This window comes from Polyodon spathula, chromosome 10 (assembly GCF_017654505.1).
Source record: "Polyodon spathula isolate WHYD16114869_AA chromosome 10, ASM1765450v1, whole genome shotgun sequence".
Taxonomy (NCBI): Eukaryota; Metazoa; Chordata; class Actinopteri; order Acipenseriformes; family Polyodontidae; genus Polyodon; species Polyodon spathula.
In genome coordinates, this window is record NC_054543.1 from 1,177,599 (window position 1) to 1,200,768 (window position 23,170).

Below are 23,170 nucleotides of genomic sequence, written 5' to 3' on the forward strand. Positions count from 1 at the left end.
GCTTGATTTTACAACAACTACTGTTTTTTGTCGTTGTGAGACAATACAATTATATTAATACGTTATTTTCTAAAGTTCTTATTTTGTTTACGAGTAACAGCACACAGTTCACGAGGAGCGAGGAGATTCCGTGCAAAGCAACGTGCTTACACGTTAAATGTTTACATAAAAGATAATGACACAAATAATAATAATAATAATAATAATAATAATAGGCGTGCAATTATGTCTTCACATACCTGAATTCAGCATTCACGCACGTGTGCCTCGTTTTCTGCATCGTATTTACCACGCTAATCTTTTGCACATGCGCGGTTCGATGAACTCACACATGAACATCTGAAATAAAAACGTTTAGCAAAAGCATGATTGAACAAGGTGAGGTCAGTGTGTGGGATGTATTAGTTACAAGAAAATGTAAATATTTACTTCTATGAGTTACAGAGGTATACAATTTTAATAAATTAAATAGTGCAAAAAAAAAAAAAAAATGTAATAAATACATTTTAAAAAGTCACCCGTGTCATATTTAATTACATGTAAACTACTGGTACTAATGATTTACTAATTTACCTAAAACAGCATTAGGTACTACTGTAGTACAATATTATTGCTAATCAGGGTCTGTGAAAACAAATGCAATTAAATATAGATTATTAATATACTGTACCGCATACATAATCCCTTTTTAAATTAATTAATTAATTAATAAGACATTTGACTAAACATATTTTGGGTTGTGCTGTGCAGGTGTCAATAAATAGCATGCACCTGTCTGCAGGTGTGCCAGTGACCTGGATATACGATACTGCTGCCTTGCCCTTTAAGAGTGTGCTGTGTATGACGTCAGACTAACGCTGCATTCCTATAGGCCGAACATCCAGCAGCTGATTCCACTACTGTGGCCATCTTTGTTGGTATGTCACGTACGAGTGGCTCTGTAGATTAAAAAAAAAAAAAAAAAAAGATGATCCCCTGAATTTGAATTATTAACAAAATCACACAACGAAGAAGGAGCAGCAACACACAGGTGAGCTCAATTGACACCGTGTTTGTGAAGGCTTGCAATTTTGCTTGTGTGTTGTGTGAAATGCTGTGCCATTCGCTGCATCGTTTGTGGGAATGAGAAAGGAAAACCCTGCTGGCTTCTCAGTTTGACACTGTGCGGAAGGTGTGCGAGTCCTTCTTTATGATGTGTGAATGCATGGAGCGGTTCTTGTCTTACAGTGTGAATCTGGCTTGAACCCCAGGCCATTCATGTGCGTGGTTTTAATTACCGCTCTCCTGTAATCACTCAGTCTATGGAAAATAATCGATATTGGCAATGCATTACACGTATGACCATTTCCCTTCTGTTTTAGTTTCACCCAGGCTAATTGATCTGTTTCTGTAGGTTTAAGCCCTTACAGTATTACTTCCTGCTCAAAATTGTGAAGAAATCTACGAGGGTTTAACTTTGTACTCTCGTATTTATTTTTGTATTACCAGCACAAACCGAGTGAAGTCAAAAAGGGGATGGTAACTTGTTGGTGCCTGTAGCTACAGTACAGGTGGCAGGCAGAGGGAATAGATGAACAAATCAATAACGACGATTCTAAATAATCACATACTGAATACAAGTGAATGTTTTATTATTGTATATTGTTTTATTATCTCCCAATAAAGTTAGCTATGTGTACAAAATTGCAGTTATACAAATGCTGTAATATTCAGAGTTTGTACACAACCTTTTTTTTTTTTTTTTTGCACAAATGACCACAATTAGATTTGATATTAGTATAATACATTGATAGGAACACGTACAGTGCGTTTATAAATTAATTGAGTATGTTATTCAGTTAGCTGAGATAAACACATGGCTGCAACGCAGAATTGGACTGGACCTGGGATTTCCATATTCCACGCTGCCTGTATATTCTTCCTTGGTAACGACTCAACAGGCATTGGTTGTATATGGTAGTACCCTATTACTTCTTGTTGAATCTAGGTTTCTATAAGCACAGCAAAGATAGGCTTGCGAGATCCTTGGCAAATGAGACAATTTTGTCGTCTTTAATTTCCTTGCTTTAAACCCATTGGCCCACTGCTTTTTAATTTTTTCTGCAATTATAATGTAATCTCTGTAAGCAAGGCCTCGGGATGGTGTTACTGCTCAAAGTCCAGCACTTGCAGTACTACTGTATCTAACGGCTACTTGGTTGCAAAGTTCAACACAAAGGTTTTTGTGGTATTTTAAAAACAATTGAACTATACTGCTTCATGAGGGGTGTTATTTCTTTTTGAGTAGGTTCTGCCCCTATTTCCTGACATCTAGTTTCCCCAGTGATGGCAGTATTACCTGCACGAGAGAATCCGTGATGGCACTGTATCACGCAACACATGAGTTATTTTTTTAACAGTCCAAAATTTAAAACCCACCTCGTGTCCTTTGCAGTAAACGTTCATTAGTAACACCCTTCGTCACTGTGAGCTGGGGAGATCAAGTTCTGCCAGTCCACAATCATTTGATGTCAAACTGTTTGTTTCTGGTGGGGACCAACAGGCAGGGTAACATCTCCATCTCCATAGAGTTCACAGTTTTAAAAATGTAAATAAAAAGTTGTGACCGAAGGGGATAATGAACTGTAAGTGGGACTACTTATACATTTGAAATACAAAAGTGCACACCTTTTAAGTTTAATATGAAGTGTTTTGTTTTTGTACTAAAGAGCTGCATGATTCAGTGACTGTATACACACCATTTGCCTACTCTTATTTTATTTATTTTTTATTTTTATTGTACGCTTCCTGTTTATCACGAGTATGTGTTGGAGTCAGTATATACATGAGTGGGGTCTGAAACAAGACCTGCCTTCTCAATGTACATAAACAAATTGATCTGCCAAAGAGGAATATTCTATAATTATCACACATTCCCTTCCCTGTATAGTGAGCCACGAGAGTAACAGCCTGGTGGGGGATATCTTAGCATAAGACATACAGGCATGGGTTATCAGACTCTAACAGTATAGGAATTGGTAAGGTGAGCCTCACCTTAACATTCCACTGTTAGCGACACATTCCACTGTACAGTACCTGATCGGGGCACATTCCTCCCTCTGCCCTTGATGAGTTTAAGAATATGTTTGCCAATACCATTGGTGCTTGATTGGTTAAAATAGGACTCCCCACCCTATCTTTTTGTTCTAGCTCCCTGCCCTGTTTCCCTGCCCATATTTATCACTGGTATGCAGTATAGCCAAACAATTGAACTGAATCATGCCACACCTAACCTGCGGGAATGTACTCAACAACTAAAAAGTGGCTGCTTTTGTAATGTGTGGATAGATAGATAGATAGATTATTAGTGTGTGTTCAGTTGTTTGTGGTGTTTTGAGTCTATTGTATGCCCCCTAACAGCTCTCACCCAGGGGCAAACACTAAAACACAATGTGCTGTAAATATAGAATTGGTACCATGAAGATGAATGTCACTATGACCTATGGTGTAGTCACCATTCAAAAATGTACAGAAAGTGTGGTACACAGATACAGTATAGGGAGGGTAATTTTTAAAGACACTTTTGAGCTAAAAAAAGAAACCATGTTCACAAAACACAACATTGCTTTATTCTTGTTTTTGCTTCTGTGTAGGCTGTAAGCAAAGGGGAAAGGATGGATCAGACTCCACCAGAAGCACAGGACATGACTGTGAGGGATGAGCTGCCAAAAACTAACCAGGAGAGTTCTGGAACACCCGACTGTGACAGTACTGTGAGCAAAAAGACTCCTGAGGATTCAGAAGAAACCAGCAGAGCTGGAAGCACTTGTACTGACCCACAAGAGGACTGTCTGGTGGACAAGGCTGACAGTCCCGTTACAGAGCCTTGCCTTGCAGATTGCACAGAACATTGTGCCATGGAAGATGAAGTGCTCACTCCAGATCATGGTGGAAGTGGAGAACTGTGTTACCCAGATTCTGCTCAGGAAGAGGAGGCCCTGTTGGTGGACAGCTTGGCAGGTGGGGATGGAATTGCAAAGGTGGAAACTTCCCTTGGGTCTGCAAGACAGTCTGCAACACAATTTCTGGAAGAAGGTGACACCATAAACAATGCAGAGCCAGTATCACAGACTTCTGAGAACTTTAACTCAACAAGTCCTTATGACACAGACTTTAGCAAGAAGCTTATTTCTGAAATGCAGCGTTCATTATCACAAGAGTCTTTGTTAGATGAAATTGAATCTGAATTGCTTTCTTGTCAAATTACAACTGAACGTACTTTTCCTAATGGGATAAAAATGAATCAAGAATCTCTAGTTATGTTTGACAGATGTGTACAGAATAAATACTTGCAACAAGAAAAGACAATCGGAAGGTAAGTGGTTGAAGTTACAGTCTGAAGTTGTGTGCACTTGTTATACGTTTTTGTGATAGCTATGCAGTGCTTTTCTATAATTTTTCATAAACAATTGCAACGGTACTGTGTTAACAATATAATTCAGAGGCCAGGCAAATTAAATTGTTTTAAGTGCCAGGCTAATTTAATTTAACAAATGTTATAATCTGAATTTGTTTGTCTGTATAAAGACATTACACACCTGAAAATGTGAACTTGGGAGACGGCGGATCTTAACAATTGCGCCTATGATACCTGACTTTAGGACAGCTTATATTATATTACTGTTTATGTCTATTTCTGTTGCAGGTTGCTAGATGACAATAAAAAGCACCAGGAGCTTATTTTAGCAATCTGTTCAGAAAAAGACAACATGAAAGAAGAGTTGAAAAAGCGCTTTGAGACTGAAAAACAGCACATTGGTTCCATTAAAAAGGTAAATTTGTAATTTATGTTACTGATTTAAGCAGACAATATACATTCTTAAAATGGATCTAGTGAGCCAGTTGTTTATTAACAAGATGAAAAGCACGCAGGTATTGCAGCAGTCAGGTTGTTAATTGGTATGTGGTAATCTTTAAACAACACCTCAAACCCATCAGCCAAACCACTGCGTTTATATTCCATTGTGCCTAGCAATGCCTTTGACAAGGCTGGAAAAAAAAATAAAAATAACACAGACATGCAGTATATAAAAATTGTGCAGAGTCAAGAAAATCTTGCTTTTCCAGTGCTTCCTCGTTACAAGGCGTCCCCTTATACTGCGGAACAGGTTATAAGGCTGTATGGAAGTGGATCCCAATTGCCTCCAATGCCATTGCATTATAAGGCGCAATACAAATAGCACTGTTTCTTTCCTATGGCTCCCAACCACAGCATTATAAAGGGAAAGCACAGTATCTTATATGTTTTTTCGCATGGAACTATATGCATTACTTTTTTTCTTTACAGATAGAGGCTAGAGTGGAGGAGCTCACAAAGGAACTGAAAGCTTCACAAGACAAACTGGTTTCCCAAGATGCAGCTGCCAAGAATGCAATTCATCAGGTACAAAGAGAGATGGCCTTCAGGCTAGACCAAGTAAGTGTATAAAACTGCAGCTTCACATCTCCCAGAGCTCAGAGTTAGGGTATATACAGCTTCACATGGCCCAGAGCTCAGAGTTAGGGTATATACAGCTTCACATGGCCCAGAGCTCAGTGTTAGGGTATATACAGCTGCAGCTTCACGTGTCCCAGAGCTCAGAGTTAGGGTATATACAGCTGCAGCTTCACGTGTCCCAGAGCTCAGAGTTAGGGTGTTTACAGCTGCAGCTTCACATGGCCCAGAGCTCAGATTTAGGGTATATACAGTCGTAGACAAAAGTATTTGGACAGTTAAAAAAAAAAAAAAGGAAGTGATTTTTAATTGTTCTGTTGAAAGATTTAAAGGATAGATTCAGCTTTATAATAAAACTAATAGTTACATAGCATGCATAAAATGAAAAAATAGCATGCAAAAATGAATTTCGTTCAAAAGCTAACATGCTTGTTACTGTTTCCTCAAAGCTGTTTTATTCTTTTATTGTGTTACAAAGGGCAGCACAATGACACCTCTTATCAAAGGTTACAAATGTACATGAGAATATAGGTGTGAAACTCCATGATTTAAGTAATAGCTTTAGGACTGGTTTAGTGCACAAGGAGATAAACCCAACCAAGTGTTTATCCTAGGGATGAGTCATAGATTGACATTACCTGGAGTCTAAAATGAATTCTCACTGGCACAGCAAATCCTTCCTGAAGTTTTGGCAGCAAACGTATCCATTGTTCTGTTTTGTTTTCCATTTAAGTCAAGAAGTCAAGGTTGTCTGGTAAAGAAATCAAGTTGCAGTACATGTTTTACTGTGAATTGTCTATTCTCCCTATTCTGTTATTCTCACGCTGCAGCTAACCGTGTTCTAGACTGGGAATAACAAAGTATCTTTTCATAACCATGGACCTATCAGTTTCTTCTGCAACAATAGTGGTGTAGATTATGCAGCTAAACTGACTGAAAAAAGAAACTTGTTCCTTCTGTAATTTCCATATATCTTCAGAACCCCCACTTTGAATAAACTATGCATTGTCATTCCATACTCTGTGCGTGTGTGTTACAGTATGTCAAAGCACTTATAGTGCTTTCCATGGCAGAACCATCTCAAGACGCTTAACAGAAAACACCAGTTCAAAACCTCAACAATAAAACTGCAAAAACCATAAAACAGCAATAAAACTATAGTGCATAAATATGAGAGAACAGTAAAAAAAAAACATAAAAATATGTTTTCAATCTTGACTTCAATAAAGGGACCTATATTTTCACAGTATGGACAGTCTTCAGAGTCAGTTCTTCATTTTGGTTGTTGTTTTCACTGGATGGTGCAATAACTTGTATCTATTGAATGCAAGATAGAATCTGAAAAGAGTGAACTGAAGGAATTGAGCTGAATGAAATTGCTTATAATAATGATATCAGCCATTGTCTAGCTGGTGCACCACAGTAAAGGAAAAGGGCAACTCCTACTGTAGCTAGACAGCTGCAGCCAAAGATTTAAAAACAAACAAATTAAAAACAAATTCTGCTGCACTTTGGTGTTCCAAACTGTATGTCCTCAGCGTGTTCTCTGAATAGTGAAAGCCCTGACTATTCCCTCAAAGTTCTTCCTCATTTCTTGGTGTCCTCTTACACCTTTTAAAAAATTGATTTGTTATTTATTAAAGCATTTACTGTACATATTCTACAAATAAGACCCTGCTGTCTTATCTGAGTTGAAATTAGTTTAAGCCTTATATATAATGTAGCAAGATGCATGTTCAGTTTTTGAAATGTAGTAGAAATCCATTTTGTTCTCACTGTGCTATATCTTTCAGTTTTCTGTTAAATGTGTGCTAGCTGATGGTCTTTGTTTTATTTTATGAATACAGATTTAAATGGGACCATAAAAATAAATCAATAAAAACAAGCCCAAAAATGTGTGTTGTACAGTATGTATGTTTGTTTGCTTCCAGGCTCACAGGAAGTGTGAGGAGGCGCGTCAGGAGAAAGAGTCCATGGTCATGAAGTATGTCCGGGGAGAGAAGGAGGCTCTCGACCTTCGAAGAGAGAAGGAAGTGCTTGAGAAGAAGCTCCGTGAAGCAAACAAAGAAATGGAGAAAAACTCCAACCGAGCCAAGCAGCTCTCTCAAGAGAAAGGGAGGCTGCAGCAGCTCTATGAGACCAAGGTTATTTATTAATCTGCTTGAGGTTTACTTAACTGTTTTCTGAATGTCACTTAACTCAAAGTAAAACCTCTATCCTTGGTATAGCTGGTAAACTAACCTGAGCCGGGCATTAGCCATGGATGTGTTATATATTAAGATTCACGGGGCGGGAGCCAGGCTACCTGTAGTGATGTCGTCTGACTTCTCGGACCAAGCCCTCGGCAGGATGAGATCTGCATCGTGGTGAGGTCACCGCCACAGATTGAGAGGGCTGCATTGTGATGTGGCTAACTGCATTGTGATGCGGCTAACTCCAAGGGTGGGCACCCTGCACCTTGAGGGACGTGGAGTTAGCAAAGACTGAAAACGTATGAGAGGGCCCTGCCGTTTGAAGGCACAACATAACTTATAGAAAGGGGGGGGACCCCGGCTTGAGAGTCATTGGAGTCATTATAGACTTCCAAAGCTGGGGTGGAGAGGCACCCCCAGAGAATCTGAAACGAGAAGATTGCCTCATGTTACGAAGGAAGGGCTCGTTCTGTGAGGTTAACTAGAATAAGCTTAGATCCTCGGATTGCAAGGGGAGCGATGGCGCATGAGATCCTAAAAGGTTGGGTTTCGCCGGTGGTCCCTTGTGTAGGTAAAGGAAGCATAGCTTGCACAACTGTCGGGGGGGGGGGGGGGGGGGGGGGGGGGTGAGTGCGACTCACTAACTCCCCAGAGGAGACCAATGCAAAGGCAGTTGAGTTACATAGGAGCAGGAAGAGGAAACGAAAAAACACGATGAAGGTATAGGGTGTGACTAATGGTTTAAATAGGCAGTAGATTTGATTGATAGGCGTTCAGAGGATATGGAGGAGTCCTGCTACCACCACGTGAACCACACTCAATAGGTTAACATTTAATATGCCTGCTGATTGGTATGTAATGGAGTTGCCCGTACATATAGTCAGCGGTTTTAAATACAATAACTTGAGAACCGCTTATGAAAGTATGATTTAAAACATGCCTCTGGGACTGTTATAATCTAGGTCATGTCACAGGGGATATAAATCTGTTTTCTACAAACTACGTGCCATACATTTAGTGATGGAAAAACAGTTACTTCGTAGTGTACAGGACATTTGCATAATTAGCAGCCATTCAAGTTAGAAATCACAGAATTATCCAGAATGAATGGTAAGCGGATAATTCAATTCTGTTAACATAGAAATCCTTTGGTTTAGTACCATGCATAGCCAAGACCTTATCGCTATAGAAGACTGTATAGCTGATGCTCTTAACTTTATAGGAAGGAGAAGCTGCCAGACTGAACCGGGAGATTGAAAAACTAAAAGAAGAAGTGAATTCCCACGTGATCAAAGTGAAATGGGCCCAAAACAAGTTAAAAACTGAATCGGATGCACACAAGGTTAGTATTGATAATGTATCCAGAACGCATGTAGGGATATATTTAACTGATGTTAGATATGCAGATCAGTCTTAATGTGTTCTTTGGAATCCAAAGGCATAGGGGACCAATAAGGGACAATGACTAGCCTACTTCCCTGTGATCAGGAAACAAAATTCAATGAAGAAATATAGCACCAGCATAATTTCAGTCTTCTATAGAAGCATTTACTCAGGCTTCCCAGTGGCGGTTGTATATATCCTGTGCTAAATGAAGGGAGTATAGTGTTCATGCATGTTTTGCAATGATCCTCCTATCATGTGTTGCAGTTTCTGAATATCATGGAACAGGGAAATATTGGTGGTTTTAAAATTGTATCTACTACCCAGTGCATATAGTGATGCAGTTTTTCATATGAGGAAAACAGAAGCTTTAATGTGTGCAGGTGAATGATTGTTTGAAAAACTATTACATTTCCAAACCAAACCTAGTACACAGTATACACGCAACGGCAGTAAAGGGCTTTTTATTTGGGGGTGTCAGGATGGGACGGGCCAGGGAGGGGGTGACGATGCCACATGGTGCGAGTTTCAGATTTGTTTGTCAGAGAAAGCAGACTGAAATGCCATGGTCGAGTTGCTTGTGCAAAAAGATGTATGATTCTGATTTACTCCTTGGGCACATGATCAAGCTATTGTTTTTTCTACTCAAGGAAACCAAGGAAAGACTCCGAGATACTACCAGCAAACTAACCCAAGCTAAAGAAGAGGCCGAGCAGATAAGGAAAAATTGCCAGGAGATGATTAAAACATATCAGGTTAGTACTGCCCAGAACACAAAGGAGGGTTTGACTGGATGATAACCTTTTTAGGCTATTTTAGAAACATACATTCTCATTATTTTACATAGTTACAGCAATAGTGGGAGCTATGCCCGCAGCAACAGCTTGTTTTAAAAGATAATCTGTACAAGTGGGTCCCTGAAGAGTGTTGCTGTTACTGTGTTTAGGGAGGATGTATGTATTGTTCTGGTGTATGTATAGCGTTGTGATTTTTTCTGGTTATAAATTGGGATGTTGATGATGATGAGCCACCAGGTGGCAGTGTAGACCAGCGTCAGCGTTTCTCAGAATCTGTGCTTCATTTTTGTCTTCTACTGTAATACCTGTTTTTGGAAGTGGCAAAAGGGTGTTCAAATCATCCTAGAGGTATCCATCGGAGACATTGGTATACAGATCCACAGTTGTTGTAAACTCCCTCTAATTGCCATGCTGTGGAATTCAGTTCATAGCTGTACGTCCATGTGTAATGAGTTTTTATGACTGACGTTTTAATCTGCATAAACCTCTGTGAGTTTCCATTGACCAAGACTTCTAAAAGAGCTGTTCTCTCTCTTTTTTTTTTTTTAAATTCTGCCAGGAATCTGAAGAAATTAAATCTAAGGAACTTGATGCAAAGCTTCGAGAGACCAAGGGAGAGCTAGAGAAGCAAAAGCAGGAAAGAACGAACCAGTTAGAGGTCAGTAATGTACTCTGTCACATGTCTGTGAAGGGTCTGCTCCATATATTTTTAGGGGAATCCAAAAGAGAAATCAGTAATAGAGCAAGAAAGGCATGTTGTATTATTTATTTTTATTAAAGGCTAGCAGGTAAAGTTTTAACACATTTCTTGTGTGTCTAGATGCACCACGTTAAAGCCAAAGAGCTTGATGACCTGAAGAGAACCTTTAAAGAGGGGATGGATGAACTGCATACTTTGAGAACCAAGGTGGGTCTCCCAGAGAACTGCAGCAGTCTTTCACAAACTTCAAAAAGAGTTCAGACACACAAGAGAATTGAGATATAAAGTAGGGTTCCTTTGAGGTGTCAAGTTCTACTGATACAGAAAAACTCCATCAGACACCAGCTGGAAGTCTGTTTGTCCTTCTTGTAGTCCTAGGATCTTATGATGCAAACTTCTGGCTGATGTTGTAGTGAGTCTAAGGGGAAGTCAGTTCCTAGGACATTTGACACAAATCGTACCATTTCATGTTGAAGCAGTTTTGCCAAGAGCCTTGTCACTAATCTATAGAAATGCTGCCGCCTTGACAACCACTTTAGTAGGGAATTAAGGTATTCTACAATAAGCAAGTCCCTTTCTGAGAGAACTATACCGGAGCATGCTGTGCATGTAATGAGGGCTGAGTGTAGTATAGGACGGGATATCAATGCTCATTGTTGGTGTCACTATAATTATAAAGTTTGTTATTACACTGTATGATGAGACAATGTCATTAGTGTATTGTGCTCCAAAATGTATGGATGGCAAAATAAGAAACTAAATCAAACATCCAGATGTCATGCATTATTTTTTTTTCATTATTATCATTAGACATGTTGCATAAATAAAATAGCATTTGCATTCTACCATCACATTGAAACTGAATGATAAAAAGTTTTGTGCTAATATTAGTAGTGGTAATTGTCTTAAGTTTAGTACATGGGGCATAGTGTCATTGACAGTTCCCATGAGAGTGGTTTGCATTCATGTGTGCTCACAGCTGCCTGTTCTTTAGAAGAACTACTGTTCTGAGGCAATGTGTAACCTGTGGGAAAAGATCATTATGGTTTGGAACAGTTTATAGGTTTTTTTGGTACAAAAAGGGAATGTACAATGAATATTTTAGTCAGCAAAAAGTCCATCTTTAGTCAACCCTTATTTGGCCTTTTGTCAGTTTACTGAATGAGTTTCTCTGTCTTGCAGGTGAAGTGCCTGGAGGATGAAAGGTTAAGAACAGAGGATGAATTATCAAAATACAGAGAGATAATCAACAGACAGAAATCTGAACTTCAGAAGCTACTGGATCGAGTTAAGGTTGTACAGAGATTGGAAGACCAGCATCAAAGGTAAAGTCTTCAGAGGTTATAAAAAGTGTATTGGGTTACAAAAATGATTTTGAAACAAACAAAAAAAATAGAATTTGAAATAAATTGTTGTACACGGCAAGCATCCTGTATCACCTTTATACAGATAGTGCATGGTGTGGATTTTTTATTTTTTATTTTTTTATTTAGTGACAATGGCGTGATGCATTTTCATGTTTCGTAGCAGCTTTGATAAAAACCGTGCAAAATGCTGTGCTTTATTAACTGATTTCATCACTCCACTCCTAGTAAAATTTTAAAAATAGTTTCCAAAGGGACCAGCATGTTTTACTGCAGGTTGACTGGAACAACCAGATTATTTATTTATTTATTTTGTGTTGTCCAGGTGTCCATATTTTATTAAAGCACACAGATACATTAACAGCCAGCACTGTATAATAATATTCTGTAGAGTGACAGTTTAACCAGTGCTATTAATACAGGCTGATTTGACATCGCAGTCTAGTTCTGAATCGCGTTTTGCACTTTTTGTTTTCACACTTTGGATGAATTGAAAGGTTTGCTGAAAGCTTCCAGCACAGCGTATTTAAATATGATTAGTCCATGCCATAGAAACATTAGTACAGTGGCTATCTAAATATTACACCAGAACCAAACCTGTCATTGTGCTTGCTGTTAATAACACAAATGAACAGGAGACCCATGTACACTAGTAGAAATGTGGGTTTTGTCATAGTCCCCTTTTAATAATTCAAATGACGGCAGTGTTAAGATCCCCCACTGTTCACATCAATGGACTATACCCCGGTAATCTAATACTTACTCTGCCATACTTATAAATGTAATGTATTTTATTTCATTACAGAGACGAGCAGTGCATTGTATCCTTGAAAGAGGAGATGGAGAACCTGGAATCTGTGATCACAGACCTACAGAAAGACGTGGAAGGGAGTCGAATAAGAGAGTCTGAACTGCTGGGCTTCACAGAGAAACTGACCAGCAAGAACGCTCAGCTGCAGTCTGAAGCCAACACGCTGCAGATTCAGCTTGACAAGCTGACCTTCAGAGAGAGGGAGCTGGAGACCCTGTTAGAAGAGAAGGGCCTCAGCAATGCTGAGCTGGTGAGGTCATTCACAATCCTGCCTAAGTGCTGTTGTCAAGGAGGGTCATACTGTAATCTATTGATGTGTTTGGATAAAAGTGTGGTGTGATTGTTACTGCTAGAAGGGTTTGTTTGGAGCAGGTGGGTGGGATGGGCAGGCTACAGTTTATATTGGTCCATTCTTTTCAACATGTTCAGGTACTGTATTTTATGATGTATATGTTTTCTTTTTTAAATGCAGACAAATCGATTACAGAAAGAGGAACAGTTGAGGCAGGAGGAAGTCCAGACTCTTCGAAGTGAGCTAACATCACGGAGCAAAGAAATGGCTGGACTTAGAACTAGTATCGAAGAACTGAACGATGAGCTCGCTACGCAGAAACGAAAGCAGATAGCAAATCTAAAGGACCTTACTAAACAACTCCTGCTAGGTGAGAAAGCCTTTATTATTATTCATAAAACACTCGGACAACAAAAGGCAGTATCAAAAAAGGGATTTTTTTTTATAGGCAAGTAACTCGCAATACAAGTATGCTGACATAAATTGTGATTTGGGGACAACAGACATTTCACAACTAGTGTGTGTATATCTCTCTCTCTCTCTCCAGGCAGAGACAGCATAGCAGCAGGGGAAGGGGGGCATATCCCTATGTTTGTGCCTTTATTTTACAGCAAGAACTTACAATATGTAACACATTAAAACAGAAAAATATCCCAGGAGTAAAGAACACGTTGAGTAGGGCTTACTTTAGTTAACAGTGAATTAACTACAAAACAAAGGATGCCAAATAGCAGTTCAAGTTAAACTTTGTTTTGTTTATTCCTAAAATGAATAGTACAGAACACTGACACCACAATATGAACATCCTGATTTTTATATCCGAATATATTGTCCCAGCACGTATGTGTGTGTGTGTGTGTGTGTGTGTGTATATATATATATGATATTAATATATATATATATCTATATACTACACATGTGTAAATTTTAAAGGAGTATATCTGATTTGATATTTTAATTTGGGTTAATGTTGAAGTCTAAAGTGTGTAGCTTGTAATCTAAAAAGAAACATGTCCTTATTCTAAACTGGGGCAGATCCATTCTCTGGCTGAAGGTTTTCTTTGTTATAGGACTGGAAAACTGCAGTGCTTCACAGACAGAGAGAATATAGATTTTGCCAGAAAGCAACTCAATGGAAATCCTTTTTTCTTTTCTTTTTTATTCTGGCTCAGTTTCTAAAGCCCCTTCATCATCTCTCAAATAGATTTAATTATGCATACAGAATAGGTAGAGTGTGCTGGTTGGCATTCAGCTTATTGGCAGAGTGCTTCTTTTTCTGTGGAAGTGCACCTGTTAAATTCATTAGAGTAGATCATGAAATACATTTCTAAGCAAATTGTGTAATCCCTAACCCTTTCAGACTGTCATTTAGATTTTTGTAGGTTTATTTTACATTTTGCTTCTTTTTTAAATGCAAAGTTCCAAGAACCTTTTTTGAATTTCTCTTCACAATGTGTAAAATGAATTAACTAGAAGACACGTGTGAAATGTGTGTTTATGACAATTTAGTTATGCAAGGCTCCTATATTCGAAGGTAAAACAATTAGTAGACAACTTTCAACTGGTGCCTTACAAAAATGTTCTTCTTTACTTTTCATTGAATTGGCAATGCATTGCCTTGGGATACTGCAGATTAGGAGAATACATGTAGTGCTCCATGTGATGCTTCAAGAACAACTGAAAACAGTGAGACACGACTTACTTAAAAGAAGCTTAACAAGAAAAAGTGACAGAATGAATCTTCCTAATAGCTGTCTCTCTGAAGCAGTACCCAAGATGCATTTTATTGAGTCAGTAAAATTTAAATGATCCCACTCCCTTTCCATATGCTGTTGAACCCTAACTGTGGGTGACAAATAAGCACAGGTACAGAAACTTTAATGTATGCACAAATACAGCTGTATAATACATCTGAAGTACTGATGTCAAATATATGCTGTTTTATAAATGCTTGGGCATGTTATTTTTAATGAGCGGAACGTGTGAATTAAGACTAATACTCTTGATTTTAACCTTTTTTCTGAGTGTAAATATATTATTTAAACCATTTAAAAATGAGTTGATATATAATAGTCAAACAAAATGAATTAATACCTTTTTTGTGAGTAACAAAATCCAATTTAATTGTGTTATAGTAATTTGTTTTGTTACTGGATTTTGTCAGTTGTTTAATATATTTTTCATCCACGTTTTAAAGCACGGAAAAAACTTGATCAGATGGAAAACGGCAACAATGATAAAGAAGCCAGCAGCATGGGGAGTCGTTCTAGCTCATCAGGTATATCTCGCAGAAAAAAAAAAAAAAGGCTGTTTTTTACTTTTAAATCTTCTTTTAAATTGTAAAGATCCTTGGCTTTCCATTTGAAAGTGATGTTTGTGTTATTAAAAATAATGTTCTAGCATTTAGACAACAGTGCTATCTACTTAAACAGTAAATACAATTTTAACTTGATTTCCAATACAGTAGAGAGTCAATTATCCAATCTTTGATCAACCAAACGCACCTGTAATCACGTGATAACTTCCGTGTGGTGTATTTAGTGGTTGGGAATCCCGTATGGTAAACAGAGGAGACATTCAGTATATACCTTCAGTTCTACAATTAACTGGAATGTGTTTTTTATTTGTTTCATAAAAACTGCATAGATGGGAAGCATCGTTTTCAGTTGTTTTTTATTCATTTGTCTGTATTTGAACAAATGCTTTCTTGATTTAAAACGTCATTTAAAAAAAAAAAAATTGTTCTCACTCTGCCTACTTAACAATCCTCTTGTTGTGTGACGGTAACAACGCTATTTTTGTAAAAGCCAAAAGTTTTACCAGGATCTCATCTGTCTGCGACCGCATTTTTATTTCATTTTTTTTTCATTCACGTTGGCATGCCAGGCTTTTAAATTGTTGCAGTTAAGCAAATTAAAACCGTCGCCTCGTTCTTGATTTTTCTTCTATTTCGTCAGTAAGGGCTGGAGCTCCTCTTTCTGTTATTGAGCAGCTAAGAACTTATTTTATTTTATTAATTTCAATGGCACGTTATTAAAACAGCAAGTATCAAAGTATAGAAACACTTTACTGAACTTAATGATTCAAAAGTTCTGTAACATGTCAAAGTTGTACTGAACTGTGTTCTTTGATTTTCAAAGTTTTAGTTTAGTGGTACGTTTTTTAATTACAGTATTTCATTACATTAGCAGTAGGTGTTAAAGTTTTACTGCATTTCATTAATTTTAATGATTTGTAAAGCTTTGCAATTTTGTGTGCTTAATGTGATAGAATAGGTTACTAGCTATAAGTCATCATCAGTAGGTACTTGTGTACAAAGTACTTGTGTGTTACCTTTATTCTATACATTAAAGGTACAGTAATTGTTAGCAATACCTGTTTCAATTATCAATGCAAATCGATTATGCAAACTAGTATTGGTCCCAATTAGTTTGAATAATTGACTCTCTCTACTGGTCTGTTTCCAGTTTACCACCTAATAAAGTGCAAAGACATGCTGAATTTCTTCTGAATTTGTCTGCTTTGAGTAATGCTTCTCTTTGGCTTGCAATGCTCAGGCTCTATAAATGCACGGAGCAGTAATGATGATCGCTCCCCAGAAAACACAGGCTCATCAGTCGCAGTGGACAGCTTCCCTGAAGTGGATAAAGCTGTTCTGATCGAGAGGATTGTGCGGCTACAGAAAGCCCACGCACGAAAGAATGAAAAGATTGAGTTTATGGAGGACCACATCAAACAGCTGGTGGAAGAAATTAGAAGGAAAACAAAGTGAGTTTTACAGCCTGCCCTCTTAGGCAGTGGGGCTTAAAGCAACGCCAGGGCCCGAGGACTAGGTGTCCCAGCACACTTCTGAAATTTTCATTTTATCTAGTAGCAAATAAAACTTGTTTTTGTGATTGTCTGGACTTGATCCCTTGTTGATTATTCCTTGCCACGCTAAACCATCAATTTAGTATGGTGTATTAAGCAAGCTTTGATCATTTTCTGGTTTTAATAAGCATGTTGATTGAATTAACTTTTGCTATAAAAAGAAGTTTGAGTTGCCCAAATTATTTCACACGAATGCCCTCCATTTATTGTTTTTGTTAGTTATATATGTGTGTGTGTGTGTGTGTGTGTGTGTGTGTGTGTGTGTGTGTGTGTATATATATATATATATATATATATATATATATATATATATATATATGTATGTATGTATGTATGTGTATATATAGTGTCACACTGTCATTCATGAAATTAGTTATTCCACAGTTAAGCCAGGCTGATAGTAACTTGAAAAAGTGTTTCTAAGCTTTTAGCAACATTTTTGTATCACTATATTTTATGCTTTAGCCATTTGTCTTTCCTTTTTGGTTCTGGGGCCTCTACAGTATTTTTTTCATATCTGTAGTCTGGTAACACAATGCAATGCTCAAGAAGCATTTGTCTCCTGACACATGATGATATTGCACCATGTACTGTAACTTTTGCCAGCAATGCAAAAGAGACTTGCCTGAGACACACTGCCAACAAGCAGCCGACCGGAGCTCTATTTTCAGGAAACCACTTCAGGCGATAATCCAGCCCTATTGCTGATACTGCATTACATCACAGCACCCAGTATATTGAATTTCTTGCAGGGTGATTTAGTAAGGCAAGGAGAATTTGCACTCCAGATACAGTACACCTGACTGTTTTGCTCATGTCGCTTCTTTGTCTTTGTCATTGGAAATGTTACCACTTGAAAATGTCTTGAAGATTATAAAAATAATAACGCAAGTGACCATGTTGCCTGAGCATCTCTTTGTGTAACCAAGCCGCGGTTTCATGATGCTATGCTTGGATGCTGACAGCAAGTGCAGGAGTTAGCAGTGTTGCTATGCTTGGATGCTGACAGCAAGTGCAGGAGTTAGCAGTGTTGCTATGCTTGGATGCTGACAGCAAGTGCAGGAGTTAGCAGTGTTGCTGTGCTTGGATGCTGACAGCAAGTGCAGGAGTTAGCAGTGTTGCTGTGCTTGGATGCTGACAGCAAGTGCAGGAGTTAGCAGTGTTGCTGTGCTTGGATGCTGACAGCAAGTGCAGGAGTTAGCAGTGTTGCTATGCTTGGATGCTGACAGCAAGTGCAGGAGTTAGCAGTGTTGCTATGCTTGGATGCTGACAGCAAGTGCAGGAGTTAGCAGTGTTGCTATGCTTGGATGCTGACAGCAAGTGCAGGAGTTAGCAGTGTTGCTATGCTTGGATGCTGACAGCAAGTGCAGGAGTTAGCAGGAGCAACTTGTTTAACATTTAATAAAGAGCTTTTCCCACTAGGAACATCTGCAAAAGGTCTAAAGGGTAGCCTCTGTATATTTATTATAGGATTAGGATGCTTCTACTTTAATCATAATGCATAACCACCCACACTAACCTTATTGAGAAAAAACTTGCTACAAGCCATATGTATATTAGTATATGTTCAAATACCCTTTTTCTGTACCATATAAGGTTAAGCTGTTTTATGATTGTTTTTTTAAATTTAATTTTGAAAGAGTACGTCAGCACGTTGGAATATTGATAAATGCATCAAGATATTGGTTATGTAGTCCATGTTATCAATGCACACACATTAAAAACAAAAGTGAACAAAGTGTAATCTAGCATTGCTTATTCATATATATATATATATATATATATATATATATATATATATATATATATATATATATATATATATACACACACACACACACGTGTGCTGTAGTGACGCCGGTGGTAGCGTTGTAAACTGGGATCAAATTAGTATTGTATTTTTAACTGCAAGAAGTGAATTTAGTGTTTTAAATGTCACTTTAGAAAGCTCAGTGTTGAGTACCTTAGTGCTTGTGGGGAACCCATGTGCTTCACCGAAGGGAGTAAGTAATGAAGAAGCCATAAAGAAACACATGATTTTGAACTGTTTTTTAGAATTCTCCAGAGTTATGTTCTACGGGAGGAGACTGGAGCACTGTCTACTGAGGCCTCGGATTTGAACAAGGCTCATCTGAGCAGGCGAGGAGGAATCATGGCCTCCCTCTACACATCTCACCCAGCAGACAGTGGCCTCACACTGGATCTGTCTCTAGAAATAAACAGGAAGTTACAGGCAGTGTTAGAAGACACGCTGCTGAAAAACATTACATTGAAGGTAAGTGCATGTTTTTGACTATCGTTATATTGCGTTAGGATTTGTGTTGCAGTAGGTTTTAGAATGTATTTATTTTTTGGCGCAAATCTGTGAAATCGGTTACCAACAGCAATGCCAGCCTGGAGAGCATCTCTAAATGATCAAGGAATGAACACGTTTGGTTCCTAGCTGAAATGAAGGAGCAGCGGATTGTAATACTAATACTAGAGTACTGCTTGTGCATCAAAGCATTTCAGGGAATCAGTATTTGCCAGTGATTTAGTATTGCCAGTAGATAAGACCCTCTGTTTCATTGCTATTGTTACTTGTCCAGTTGAAGTATACATACATACATGCATATATACACAAGGACACAAATTCAGGAAAAGGCACTACCACACAGACATTTTAAGATGTGTGTGTGTGTGTGTGTGTGTGTGTGTTTTTTTTTTTTTTTTTTTTTTTTTTTTTAACTGTTCTCTCTTCTGTTTTTAGGAAAGTCTTCAGACGCTTGGATCAGAGATAGAAAGACTAATAAAACTCCAGCATGAACAGGAGCAGCGGGTAAAGAAGAAATGAATCTGTCCAGGTTCAGCTAACCAAGGAATGTAAATAAAATGAAGAGATGCTCCACAATGTCCAACACCAGTCAGCAAATGATTTTGTTTTCTCTGTAGCAGAAAGTCTGTAATATCTGTTTAAGTGTTATGAACAGGTGACAACATGAATGCACAGTGCGCGCGCGTGTGTGTGTGTGTGTGTGTGTGTGTATTTTTGATCAAACTGATACTGAATAATTGTAAATGCTAAAATACACCAAAAGTAAGATCTCTGGCGTTTCCTTTTGTCAACCAAATACAAAGCTGATATTTCCTTCTGGACTAGGTTGTTTTTATTGTTCTCTGTAAGATGCAGGGAGTGCTTTGTCTCTTGGATTTCACTTAATCTTGCTTTTAAAACTTATCCTCAAAAAATGTGTTCCTTTTTTAATCACACTTGCGCGCCTTCAGCACAAGCAAATAACTTGTTGCCTGAGATGTGAGAGTTTAAACAGCTCTATTTATTTAACTAATATTTAATGAGAAAGCCTCTTCCAAAGAATGCATCTCTTAAGAGCCCAGTTGCATTTATGTTTTTAAAATTAATTAGACCTACAAACTGCATGTTGGTTTTTAAGTACTTTGTCAATAGGGCATGACTGTGTTCTAACAATACTTGGAAGCATTGGGGTAAAGTTTTACCAGCCACTGAAATAGAGTGTAATGCAAAGTATAAAAAACTAAACATAAGCTTGCAGACCAAATCACCACACTGAACATTCTTGTTGAAGGATTTATGGAAATCAGTGTATCTCGCATGCACATGCACAGTGAACCTTCCAGCTTTTCTATACTTCCAACAGCTCTGATTGTAACCCTGTTTTTAGATCTCCGTGTGTGTTGAGTGGAGTCTTGTTTTCTTGTTCTGTGCACTTGCAATTTAAAATCAAAGCTAGCCTTCAGTATTCTTTTACATTGTGTCTGATTCGAGCTCTTGATTTTTTTTCCCTAAAACATGCATGTTTCTTCTCTTGGTTTTTGTTATCGAGCAGATTCCTCAGCATAGTGTATTCAGTTTATTTTCACTGGATTCTACCTGTAGTGCAGATAGTTCACTCTTGCTTATGGATCTGCACTGTGCAGTAGGAGTTATTCCTATATGAAACAGTGAGTGGCTTATTACTATAGAAAACTCATGTGGTCTCCTGGTTTTGTGTTATTTGCTGAGAACTTTTTTTGACCTATTTAAGTGTCTGGCATTGTAGCTCACCTTCAAATGAAAAGCGAAGCTATTTGTGTATTGAGTTTTATTGGCTCTTTTGTATACTGTGTGTGTGGGTATGTATGTATGTGTGTTTTCCTCCAGCAAAATGGTATTTCATGAACTAATCTAAATTTGATTTAATATATGTTTAAGTGTTTATTTTAAAAGGGAAATGTAACAATGTAATGTCTGTAGTATGAAGTTGAATAAGTGGACATTGGAAATAGGGTTAAAGTGCAATTGTGCGCTTGGAATGTGCGCCTTTTAAAGCATGCACAATGTTATTGCCTTCAATACAAATACAAAGACACTAATAATCTGGTGATGAAGTGTGGATACCTCGGGGGTGAACACGTTATTTAACATGATCGTCTTGTTAGGATACTAGAGATCCGTTCACCCGCCTGACTGTAATTTAAGAATTCCAGAGTAGCATGCAGAAATTTAAACAGTATCCATGATTATCAACAGCCCAGCTCTAAAAAGACTCTAAATTGACCACCTACTGTATCCATCACTGTTTCTGCCAAAACCTGTTTAAGTGATGCTACACACCATGCTTAAGACAGACTTTTACTAAAGAAGCCAAACATATCTGCATTGTTTAGACTAGTGCAATCTTCTTAGCCTATATTCAATGATATGCTTCGTGGGGGATATGCAAATGCTTCTGTTTAAAACGGTATGAAGCTGGGCCTGTTAGGTAACAAATAATATCAATCGCCACTTACATTTTTATTTATTTATTTATTTATTTAAACAAATTCCATGCCAGTAAAGTAGCACCATTAATTACACTAAAAACTGAGTGAAACTGTGATAAATGTATGTTTGCACAGAAATGAAAATGTATGTTGTTTCTGCATAAGGAGTGATGTGGAAAAGGTGTAGATTTCGCATTAGCACCAGTAATATAACAAGAAGCATGCCACCCCTGCTGCTGCTGTGCGGTGCGGGGGGGGTGTTAACCTTCCTTTCAAATCCACAGCACTCTTTAGCACGGGCAGGAAGCATGCAATGCCCTGTTCCTGAATGTCACGCTTGCCCACTATTTAATACATTTCTAAACTGGTGTAGTGTGGCATGACATTATTACTGGTTAGTCGTTCCACAAATGGAATGGGTACATTACAATATAAAACAAAGGGCCTTGATAAAGATTCTCTCGCAGAAAAATGTGTGGGCGTTTGCTTGTATTATTGCTGATTAAACAGTCAACCGCTTTTAGTGTGTGTGTTTTTTGGTTTTTTTTTTAAATGCAGTGGTCACATTGCTTTTTATACTGTTTCCGCACAGAAGATGCAACTCCACAACTAGGTCTAGTCTGTATGGAAATTAAAACCTATCCACAAGCTTTTAAAATCACAATTCAATTACTACTGGTAACAAAAAAACCATGAAGACTTGCTGATTTAAAGTTATTCTGTCTCTCTAATTATGTGATTTTTTTTTTTTTTTTTTTTTTTTGTTTTAGTGTTTTTAATCTTGCCTATTTGTGTCTCTTTCTTGTTATGTCCTTTCTAAATTTGAAGATTTATTTTAGGCCATTGAAATATGAAATTGTAATTTTGGACTTTGCAGTTACAGGTTTATGTATAAATGGTTAACTGTTTTTAAGGATATATGATTGTATATATGGCAGTTAAAGTGAATAAACATCTACAACTATTTGTTCTGTCAAAGTATCCTCATTCTGAATGAAGGCTTTAAATAATACAGTATTCTGTACAGGGACATTAATTCCTGTGATTGTTAATCTGATTGTGGCTTATGTTATGTGGCTAATATTTTTTAAGAAACTGGGAAGATCACTTGATAAGACTTTGAATAATTAACTTGCAGTGACTATTTTTGCAGTAAACCCCCCCCCCCCCCCCCCCCCCCCCCACCCCCCCAACTTTTTTTTTTTTCCTTCTTCACATTGCTCAACATGGTGCCTGGAGCTGGAGACTGAACCATTCGGTCATCCTTTGCAGAAAAGGTCAAATGTTTGTTCTGTGATGGTGTGCTACCCATTCATAATCATCTCCTATCCAATCTCTCTGAAAGTGATGAGATAATATCATACAACTCCCCCTTTTGCCTGCTATTTAAAATCTGGACTTGAAGTAAATGATAGTGATCTAGATTTCTCATAAACTAATATGTTCTCAAAAAACAATATACATGTATACATAAAGCATGAAAGCCTTACCCTAAAGCATACTCCCGTTATACAAAGCTATCATCAT

The 23,170-nt window shown here is 37.9% G+C and overlaps 1 protein-coding gene across 2 annotated transcripts; it reads left to right on the forward strand.

Annotated features, from left to right (window-relative positions):
• Positions 1–900: 900 nt before the first annotated feature.
• LOC121321717 (coiled-coil domain-containing protein 186-like) lies at positions 901–22,808 on the forward strand. Of its 2 annotated transcripts, none has more exons than XM_041260798.1 (16): positions 901–1,030; positions 3,633–4,354; positions 4,685–4,811; positions 5,327–5,455; positions 7,405–7,617; positions 8,888–9,007; positions 9,699–9,803; positions 10,405–10,503; positions 10,666–10,752; positions 11,728–11,870; positions 12,715–12,970; positions 13,193–13,382; positions 15,210–15,290; positions 16,570–16,780; positions 18,938–19,157; positions 19,632–22,808. In XM_041260798.1, the coding sequence occupies exons 2-16, from the start codon at positions 3,654–3,656 to the stop codon at positions 19,713–19,715; spliced, it is 2,766 nt and encodes a 921-aa protein (XP_041116732.1). In that variant the 5' UTR covers positions 901–1,030; positions 3,633–3,653; the 3' UTR covers positions 19,716–22,808. The 2 variants fall into 2 exon arrangements, with proteins under 2 accessions (XP_041116732.1, XP_041116733.1); XM_041260799.1 differs by having other exon boundaries at positions 16,612–16,780.
• Positions 22,809–23,170: the final 362 nt, after the last annotated feature.